The 10,457-nt window shown below is 44.0% G+C and overlaps 1 protein-coding gene across 3 annotated transcripts in view; it reads left to right on the forward strand.

The window, feature by feature from the left end:
* NLK (nemo like kinase) overlaps nt 1-10,457 on the forward strand; it is a 41,157-nt gene that overhangs the window by 18,651 nt on the left and 12,049 nt on the right. For all 3 annotated transcript variants that reach the window (XM_027698742.1, XM_027698743.1, XM_027698744.1), the window contains 2 exons: nt 6,787-6,916; nt 7,433-7,488. In XM_027698742.1, coding sequence (XP_027554543.1) covers nt 6,787-6,916; nt 7,433-7,488 — 186 coding nt within the window. The remainder of the gene's footprint in view (nt 1-6,786; nt 6,917-7,432; nt 7,489-10,457) is intronic.

The raw sequence follows: 10,457 nt of genomic DNA on the forward strand, positions 1-10,457 counted from the left end.
TCCTTGGATCCAGTGTTCATCCTTGGATCCAGTGTTCATCCTTGGATCCAGTGTGCTTCTCTGACTCCTGCTTCTCCTTCAGCATCCCTGATGCTGTGACTGTCTGAGCTCTTATTCCCATTTTTATTCTTCCTTAGTGGGGAAAGGCCTTGTGCCTAAAGTTTAGAGCAGCCTTCCAGAGAGCAGTAAAGTGAAGAGGACTGGGCACTACTTTGCTGTAATATTTTCCTTCTTTTAATAACGTATCTGTGGGTGGCTTTTCCTTTAAAAATTACAGCTGAAGTGACTATGAATATCTGCCTTAAACGGGATTGTATCAGCTTTTGCATCTCTCAGACAATGCGTGTACAGCCAGAGGGTAAAACCCATTATAATGCCAGGCTAATTGCATGAGTGTGGATCTAAAACTCTGTTGTTGAGAGAAATCCAACCAAAACAAAGCCTCGCTCCCTCCCATGATCCAGCTCTGATGCTCCTGGAGGGGAGCCCAGGTCAGCTCCTGACAGGGCAGGGCACAGAGGGCTCTGACAGACAGAGGGCTCTGGCACACAGCACAGCTCTGGCTGGGCACAGGGAGGGAAGCCTGGAGTGACATTCCAAAGTCAGGGTCCTCAAATCAGGACATTGGTTGTGTACAGGGAGGCTCCACTTTGAGCTGGTTCTCTGCATTCACTGCTGGGGTGAGGCACCTCTAGAGAAGCAGTTCATGTGTTCATGTGTTATCCAAGAGCCCTTGAAAAGAGATTAATTCCACCTCTCCCTCTCCTTATTCACTGGGCAGAGCCGGTGGGGCTGACTTAGATCCTCTTTGACATATGCTTAGGCTGCCATTGTTCCTGAACAAGCATCTGTCTGTCCTCCCTTTGTCTCAGGGCCTTGTTCCCTGCTCCTGTGTCCCTGTGCCAGCACAGCTGTTTGCAGGCTGGAGCTGGCAGCAGCCATTCCCCAGGTCAGGGAGCCACACTTGGAGCTTTGGGCTGGAAAACTGGCAGGCTGCTAAAGTCAGACAAAACCATTTAGCATTTGAATAATTTAACTTCCATTAGGAATTGTCACAGAGCCTTAAAATGTGTTTTATGTGTGCTGGTGACCACTGGTGGGCCACGAACCAGTGTGGGCTGGTTCCAGATGGACTGTCCAGCCTGTGATCTGACCCAGTGCTGCTGTTAACAGGCAAGGTCATTGCAGAGTCTGGAACGTCACCTTTGTCCTGTCTCAGTGGTGTCTGAGTCTCTGTAACAGCAAACTGGTAAAGCAGCTGCTTTCCTTTGCTTAAAAATTCAGTCTATGTGCTTTTTTCCTTCAGTAAGAAATCCATTGTTAAATGTGTATACATACACTGTTTTATTTTCTTAATGATTTCACACTTATGTGTTTGCTTTCCTCACCTCTGCCTCTGCTACCCAATAGTCCACTAAACGTTGTAGGTCAGTTTTTGTCATGTTTTGGTAGGGCTCAGTGCCTGGCAGTGATTCTGCAGAGAATGAGATTTCTGGGTGTCATGGCCTATTCCATGTGCAAATTTTATGTACCCAATCAAGCATTTCCCAGATAAGAGATCTGATAACTGCACACCCTGTCCATGCCTTTCTGCTTTAGTCTTGGGAGCCTTTTGGGCTTGTGAATGTTTCCAAGATTGTTAATGTCATCCCATATTTTGAGATGTGCCAAGATGTGATTGATTGCAATCCTGTGTACTGAAGAAATGCCGTGTTGGTGTCACATGCCCTTGAGTATGAGCTGTGTTATTTGTTCAAAAGTGGTGTGTCAAACATGCCTGGGTGAGCAGCTGAAATGCTGGTGGGACCAGGGCGGTTACACATCTCAGAGTGAGGCTTTCTGGAAAAGCCTGGGTGATTTAGAGTCAAGCAACTGAGGAAAAAAGTTCACTGACTAATAAGAAAAACTTGCAGAGTAATCCTGTTAAATCCCCCTCCTTCTGGTGAGTCCTGCTGTAAATTTATAGGTGTTCTATAGTGAAGGCAGGCCCGTTCCCCTGTAGAACAAACCCTCTCAGCAGTTTCCCACACGCCCCTGAGAACATTCTTCCATTATCTCGCTCCTGTGTAATAATTGCACGGAGCAGTCACAAACTTGTTTTTCTACCAGTGGAAACTACAGAACAATGTGTTTGCCTTGACCTGGATTCGGGGAGAGAAAAAGTCACAGTTGGCAAAGTCTCCACCTTGAAAATTTGCCATCAGCAGGGCAGAGGGTTGCTAAAGGCTCCTAATGCGTAATTGAAACGCCTGAATGGCCACAAGGATTCTTTGAGATAAGGATTGTCTTTGAAAACATTTTAACTAGAGGTCTGGATTGTGTCATTAATCCCTTCTATAGTCCTATTACTTTTTAAAATTTTATTATTTCTGGCACGATTAGCCTGCAATGTAAGGAGAAGCTGCAGGTTTTGTAAAGCATCTTTTTTCTTGGTATGTTTCATGTATTTTATTTTATAAACTTTTACTGTAGTTCTTAAATAATATGTATATTATGTATAATCAGCAAAGCACGAGGTTTCTGATGGCAGAGGAGAGGCCCTTCTGCACAGGGCACCCAGCTGCAGTCCAAGGGCTGCACTGGCAGGACCCAGGGCCTGCTCTGGTGCTGTGCTGGTGCCCTGCTCCCCAGAACTGTCCCTTGGCCCTTTGCCCCAGCCCTGTGCTGGCCCAGCTCCATCACCTCGAGGGCTGGGGGGCTCTGGGGGGGCTCTGGGGTGACTCCACTCCTGGTGTTTGGTGCTGGATCTGCTCTGGGTCGCTGTTCTGTGTCATTCCTAAAGGCACAGTCACAGCTGAACTGTCTGCCTTGATATTCCCCCACGCTCCCAAATTCTATTTATTAGCTTATTTTTTGCCCCATATCTATATATAATTTTTGCCAAGTTATTTTTGGTTCAAATCTTGGTCTCTGATCTCCTTATCCCCAGCTACAGTTGGTGCTTAATAAGCCAACCCTTTGAGCCCTCAGCAGTGTGTTGAAAGCCCAGGCTGTGCTGAGTGATGGATCCCTCCTGCCTGCTGGGCCCTTTGCTGTGGGATTCACCCGGCCTGGAAAGTCCTCACAAAGCAGAGGAGGGAATTGAAATGTGTTCTTCTGAGAGCAGCAGTAAGTAAAGCTGCCTTTCTAGCTGTTCTCTCAATTAGCTCCTAGGAGATTTTCCTGCTTTTCTAGTTTCTCCTGGGGATATGTGACCCGATAGCATATTGCTATAAATAATGATTTTACTAGTATCAAAGTGAGTACTGTACACAAACACAAAGCAACGTTTTCAGCATCTTTTTTTTGGATGCTGTAAATACCAGGTTTTCAAACAGGCTGTTTTCTTTCTTCCTTTCTTGTTTCTGTTCTTTGGAATTCAGGCCCGACAGTTCTGATCCTCAGAACTTGGGCTGTTAGTTTTGTGCTGCCCCTTGAAGTGGAATCGCTGGTGAATGGTACAAAGCTCCCAAGGCAGGGAGGTGAGGGGCAGGGTGACATTGCTGCAGCTGCTGGGGGAAAGAGCAGAGGAATTTCTTCCCAGCTGGATCCTGCAGGTGAGCATCACTTGTCTGTACAAGTGGGTTATTTAAAAGAAAAAGAGAAATTGGCCTGAAATGCGAATGCCACAGCAACCCTGTTTAACTGCTTCCTCTGTGGGACACTACCCCAGGGCACCAGGAAAATCGAATTGGTACTGGATGGAAGCATTTGGAAAAGCAGAGAACAGCCACAGCAGGCCTGGTGTGCACAGCTGGGGGGAACTTCAACAGCTCAGCAATTTTTGAGTCTCAGAAAGGGTCCCACAACTAGAAAAAACGAGCATCAGTAAATCTGTGGTAGTTCTCAGCATAGATCAGACTTTTGTGTTGTTTGGTTACAGACCAACTGTTCTATCAAAGCTTTCCCTGTCCCTGATGGGGCAGCAGGACAGCTCTGTCCTTGGGAGGAGTGTGGGAGCCCACAGGACACTGATCCCTGGGGTTGGTGTCTGACTGAACAGAATTTAGTATTCCCAGATAAATGTCTAAACTACACTAAAGAGCTCTGGTGCTTGGAGGTAAAAAGCACTGACAGTTTTCTTAAGCGAGGCTCAGCATCAGGAAAATCTGAGAAATTGGGGAATCTGAGCTCAAAATCTTTGACTCTGTGCCTTCAGTCAGAGAGGAGAAGAGGGATATCCATTCATATTTTTGGGGGTAGTGGTTGGAAGAATTTTCAGGCATGCAGCAATTACTTTCCTATACATACAAGCTCTCTGAGATAATGTTTATTTTAAAATGTTTTCCTTTGTAAAACTTTTGATAAAGGAATTAGGAAGGGGGTTAGACAAAGTTCAGGCTAATACCAATAGGAAAAAAAAATTATGCAGATAGTATTACTGTTAGTGTGTGCTTAGCAGTGATGTGAGAATTTTAATTAAGGCAACTGTGAACTGGCTCATGGCTCTCTGCATAGCAGATATGAACTTACTTGACTGTGGATGGTCAACTTCCATGTCCCAAGGTTTAATTTCAATCTGAACTGGTTTTGGTACGAGCTGACTGTTGATTCTGGTGTTTTATGCAGCCACCATCACTTTGTAGCAGAACAGCTGCAGAAAATGAGTCCACCAAAAATCCCGGTTTAGGTGTTGTTTTGAAATGACCTCCACTTCAAACTTCCTGGTTTTCATTTGTTTATGGGAAATTACTTTCTATGAACTGGATTCAGATTTTTAACTTTGAATATGTTACTTTTGCAGTCTTGCCCTGCTGCTATTCTGACTTTGAACGTTTCCCTGGGTTTGGACAATGGCAGAGGAGTGCTTCTGGTCCTGTAAAATAATGTATTAAGTTCTGGACCTTGCCTGGAAATGCAGATTGTGCCCGAAATATGCCACAATACAGCATAAAATAAATGCTGAAGAGTTTGAGTGTCATGTTTTTATATAAGATAGTCATTCAGCTCTTGTGACTGTGCTGTCAAACAGAACATGCTGGTGTTCTGCCTGGGCATTCCCAGTCCTTTGGGAGGAAGTGTCACGTTGTCAGAGGCCTCACACCTGTGTGATACCTCAGTGTGTGATCCTTGGGATCCTCTCCTGGAATTCTGCCCATCCAGGAATATCCTCCTGTGTGTGTGTGGTCAGCAACAGTGTGAGAGCTCCAACAGCAAGGAGAGTAAATCAGTGCCATCTGCAGTGTCTTCAGGGAGGAGCTTTGTGAATGAAATTTTACACCTTTGGTTTTGGAGCAAATATATCTATTTGATGATATCTGTTTAATTCCCAGGGCTCAGCAGCTTTTACCTTGACTTTAGCAGGTTAGAGGTTTGGTGTCTTGCTGCCCTTTTTTTTTTTTCCCCTTTAAAGCTGGTAAAACTTGGTGGGAGCCAGAAATGCTGCCTCCCTAAGAGAAAACACCACTAATTAGCTGATCAGTGGTGCTTGACCTTGTGAGCTGTGGGAGCTCTGAGCTCCTGCTGGGCTCACATTGATATGAATTTATGAGCCACTGCCTGGCCTGGCCCCGCTGTGTGTCTGTGTCCTTCAGACTCTGCTGGACCCTAAAGCCCCAGGCCAGCCCAGAATGTGCCCAATGGTGCTGGATAATAACCTGGGTTTGCAGGTGTGTTCCTGAGGTCCCCCATCCCTCTGAGTGCAGTCCCTGAGTGGTGTGAGGGACGTTTCAGTGTGGCCGCTGTGAGCACAGAGCTGTGTGAGCAGAGGCAAAGGTCCTGGAGAACACAGGGAATGTATCATGGAATAGAAGACCTTTTCAGGTTCCTGTTAGCCATTTGCCACCATACAAATAGTCTGACACCACCTTTCCCAAGTCCCCTCTGCCCCTTGGTTAAAATACAGATGTTGGCATTGAACAGGTTAACAGGTGTCTGCACGAGGTGTTGTGTTTGTGTTTTGGAATCAGATGTGGCACCTGGAGCTCAGGTGAGCAGTTGAACCACTCCAGCCTCATTTTTCACTCAGATATTTAAGGCAACAGGGATGTGAGACAGAAGAAGCCACCTTGGGTGTCCACTGCAGAGGAATTGCATGAGAGATAGAGAAGCCAGGAACTTTCTGAGGACAGTGTGGTCATTGGGATACACAGCTGGGTGTAGATTCTTCTGTGGGTTCAGCACTGCACTGAGATTAAAGTTATTTTGGTCATCCCAGTAAAAATATGCATATGCTCTGTTCTGTAGTGAGGTTTGAGAAGCTCACCTTAAAAACTGGGATTGGGAATTGAGGCACCATAATCTCCTTGCTCTAGTTTTATGGTTCTCATTATGAAATTCTATTTTCAGAATCTAATTATTTTAAATTAAAATACTTGCCATGTGCAAAGCACCTTATAATTTCTGAGCTGCTATACTTGCATCCCATAAGTTCTGTGGGAGAAAGACCTGTGTTACACCTGTTTTACATGTGTGAAAACTGAGATACCACGTGCTGTTGCTTCTCCAGATGTGATTTGGTGATAACTAGTCTGACACTTGCCAATGTTCTGTCAGAATGGGATTGTTACGTGTTTTTCCCTCGTAGGAGAGGAAGAACAAAGCAATAGACACTGGTGTGTGTGAGTCTGAGCACTGGAGAGCCTCTGAGGTGGTTGGGGGTGTGTGCTCTGACCAAGGAGGGGTCCCAGTGGTGGCTCTGGGGGACATTAATGCCCTGGGATTGATGCCTTTTTCTCTAGACTTGTCTTCACCCTGTTTTGACTCCCTGCCTGAGTTGAGAATGACAAGAACTCTAAAATACTCTTTTCTTATTTAGAAAAATTGTCCAGCAGGAGTATGTGATGTTCTGAATCTTTTATTCTGTAGGTCAGTAACAGATCCACGAGATGGAAAGAGAGTTGCACTCAAAAAGATGCCCAACGTCTTCCAAAATTTGGTCTCTTGTAAAAGGGTCTTCCGGGAGTTGAAGATGTTGTGTTTTTTTAAGCATGACAATGTAAGTAAATTCAAAGTCATTTTGAAATCTTTGATAAAACCTGAATGTAAAATGGAGCTCTCTGTAACTGAAGTGTGTTTTCTCTTAAGTTGTAGAGTATCTAAAATGCTTTAAGAGCTCTCTAATTTTACAGTTATCAGCTTTTCTGGAAACTCAGATATTACTGTTACCATAAAAATGAAATTATGAAGAATCTAAGGATATTCATAATTGCCCTTCCAAAATGTTTGCAAATGGACAGTGAATACAATTCTGCCCAATCTTGTTTCAGGCCTTAGATAACAGTCAGGCTGCCCAGAGCTGTGCCAGCTGGGCACACTCAGTGCTGAGCTGTTTTATACTCCCTCTGCCCTGTGCTGGAGTTTATTGCTCTCTCATACCTGGGGAGACAGAACATTGCTCTGTCTGTGGGGCAGAATAAAGCAAAGTCATGTAAGAAAGGTGCAGTCTGACTGTCTTTTTGAAAGGGATTTATTTTGTTTGGAGTAGGCCCTGACCTTGTGTGGTGTTTCCTAGGTGCTCTCTGCCCTCGACATCCTCCAGCCTCCACACATTGACTATTTTGAAGAAATGTATCCTAAATATAAAAATAGAGCATCTTATTGAGGTATGTGTGGTTTTCATTAGCTTAGAAACTGCCAGGGGTTGGTGGAACCTGTGGAGTGGAGCTGCAACACCCCTGAGCCTGTACCTGAACAGGTTTGTGTAAGAAGTGACTCTGCACGATGCAGAACTGAGTTATTGTTGATGCTGGAGGTGAAATGATGCAAAGCTTTGACTCTGTGCTTGAGCTGGGTGGGCTCTGACTCTGGTGGGAGGAGAAGTTCTCTCCTGCTCCTGTGGTTAGACTTGGGCATGTTGGTTTTAATTACTTGTGGGTCTTACCTCCTTTTCTGTATGACCTACTTTAAAATTAACAGGTGGGAAATTGTCGTTATTTTTAGATAACCTGAACTTTGTGAAATATGGTTTGATCTATTTATATAATACCTTGAATTGATTGGTGAAGAAAGTAGGTATAATCAACTTGATGATTTTAACCAAAGTACAGCATGATTTACTGGTGGAGAAACACATCAGTTGGTTGAAAGTATTGCTGTGCTGTACAGGGGCTTTTTCATATGAATTTAGATAAAGCTTTTAAATTTTTCTTTGATATTTCTTTCACGTGAAGAGCACATAAGTAGTGTTCAAAAACTGGGGTTTGGTTGTGTGCACTAGTTCAATGCCCTCATTTAGAACAAGTCATATGAGTTATAAATCAGATCTAGGTTAAGGATTACTCCTTCCGTGTAATTGTACAGTCAAGAATATTTAACTGGGATAAGCTTATTTTTGTGAGCTTAGCTACTGCCAGGTTTCGAATATAAAAGCAAAATGTTAGTTTCCTTCATGGCTAACTGATTTTAAGTCATTCTGACTAGTATTTTATGGGGCTGTCCTTTTTTTATATTAGGTTTGATTTCTCAGCTCTGATGTTGGTAATAGAAGACTATTTGCTTTGTGCAGTCTTCTTTCTCCTTTCTTTTGAAATAGTTGCACTAAGTGCACTAAGGACCCCTGAATTCCTTAAAAGAATGAATCAATGTTTTGATTTACAGCACATTTTTAATTGCCTGCTTACTGTAGTATAAGGAGAACTCAGTTCAGGTTGGTTTGAAGGAGATCAGGTAACGATGTTCCATGTTTGAGGGTGTAGCTGTAAAAACTTCCCTTGTTGATCCACCAGAATAGTTCCTGAAGGTGTCATGGGGACATTCCATTTCTACACCACCATATATTGAACTGTGATAAAAGTGTAAAGAGCTGGGGTTGGTACTATGGGATCTCCTTTGTCCTTTCTAAGGAGTTGTAGTGTCCTTTCTGGGGCAAAAAAATACAATAAAAGAATGACTAAAATGCTATGAGTGATGTGTTGCAAATGAGCTGGTAGAGTTCCTTTAAATTATTCAGTGTCTCGCAGGTACCAGCAGGAACTGCAAAGTGTGTTTTTTAAAGAGAACTAATTATAAAACCGACTTAAAATTTTAATGATAAATTAAAAGATTTCTTAGGAAACTGGTGATGAATAAAGGAAGTTTAGTCTAGTTGAAATTTTTGTTTTAGAGTGAAAATTCTTTGCAAACTCTTAGTTTGAGATATAATTTAAATATTTGAGGTATGATTTAAATATTTAATGAGATTTTAGATTGAAAATATTTGTGAGCATTTAGAGTCTTACAGGGTATTGATATTTTTGCCAATATCACCTAGGGCATAAATGAATACATAAGGGACCATATACTATTCTGTGTGTCTGTCTTGAGAAAATACATGAAAAAGTGATTGTTAGTGAATTTTAGGGTTTTTCATGTTCATTTTTGAGTTTGTCATTAAGCTGAAGTTCAGGGCTTGTCCCTGCAATCCTCAGTTTGCCTTGGTGGAGCAGGACTGTAATCCCTGGGATCCAAGCCTGGCCAGTGTTTTGGTTCTGTCATCCACCTGTTTCCCAGGGGGGCTCACCCAGCTTTAAACACATCAGGTGTAAAGGTGGATAGTGACTGTTGGATTTTTCTTGAGCATCTAAAAATCCTTTCATTACACTGAACATAACTGTTGGTTCTTGCCTGAACTGGCTTGGCAGCAGTGGGTTTATGGTTGGACTCTGATCTTAAAGGTCTTTTCCACCCTAAATGATTCTGTGATTTGTAGCTCTTTTTTCCCAATTACAGAGTCTTCCACAGATTGTAATACTAAATTTAGCAACTGCAGATCCATGGATGTTATTCAAAGTTTCCATAGTAACTTTTGGAAAACTTTTCCCATTAAAGTGGGTATCAGAAGCAGCTGAAAAGACACCCCTTTTATCAGTCTGTTAGACTGACTGGGAGAGATTTGAATACCAGTCAAAGCAGAGGTGTGCAGCAATTCCTGCCCATTGATCTCGTGAAGAGGTGACAGAACTATTTTCTGATGGATTAGGGAGTAAATCCCTCGTATCTGTAGGGTGGAGGAGGGCAGAGAGGAGCAGGGCAGGATTTGGTTCCTGCAGGCAGTGCCAGGGACAGGGACAGCACTGCTCACCCTGGGGAGGTTCCCCTGCTCCAGCACAGACCAGCTGAGCAGGGTTCGTTTGTGAGGCCGTGGAACTGAGTTTTGGGGTGTGCAGAGGTGGAACAGAGAAGGGTCCAAGCTGTGCAGAGAACATCCCATCACCCAGGGCACTTCATCCCTTTCCAGGGTGTTTCTGTGGCTTTATAAAATCTACCAACTCAGCAGGTCCCAGCCAGCAGAGCAGGTGAAGTCCTTCTGTGCCGCGCATTTGCTTCGATAATTACTCTGAAGCAAACCAGTGCATTTGTGGTTCTAATTTTATCCAGCCACTTAACTAATTACTGCTGTCAGGGGCAATCTTCCCCTGGCACTGACACCCGTGTGTCCCAGCTCCGGGGGCAGCCCCAGGGCCGGGGTTTGGTGGGTGGGATGAGTGCAGGTCCCTGTGGGAGCAGGGCTGGAACCCCACCAGGGCTGGGTGGGTTTTGCTGCAGCAGGGGTTGATACC

The sequence above is a fragment of the Neopelma chrysocephalum genome, unplaced genomic scaffold (genome assembly GCF_003984885.1).
Source record: "Neopelma chrysocephalum unplaced genomic scaffold, ASM398488v2 Primary Assembly neopelma1_132, whole genome shotgun sequence".
Classification (NCBI taxonomy): Eukaryota; Metazoa; Chordata; class Aves; order Passeriformes; family Pipridae; genus Neopelma; species Neopelma chrysocephalum.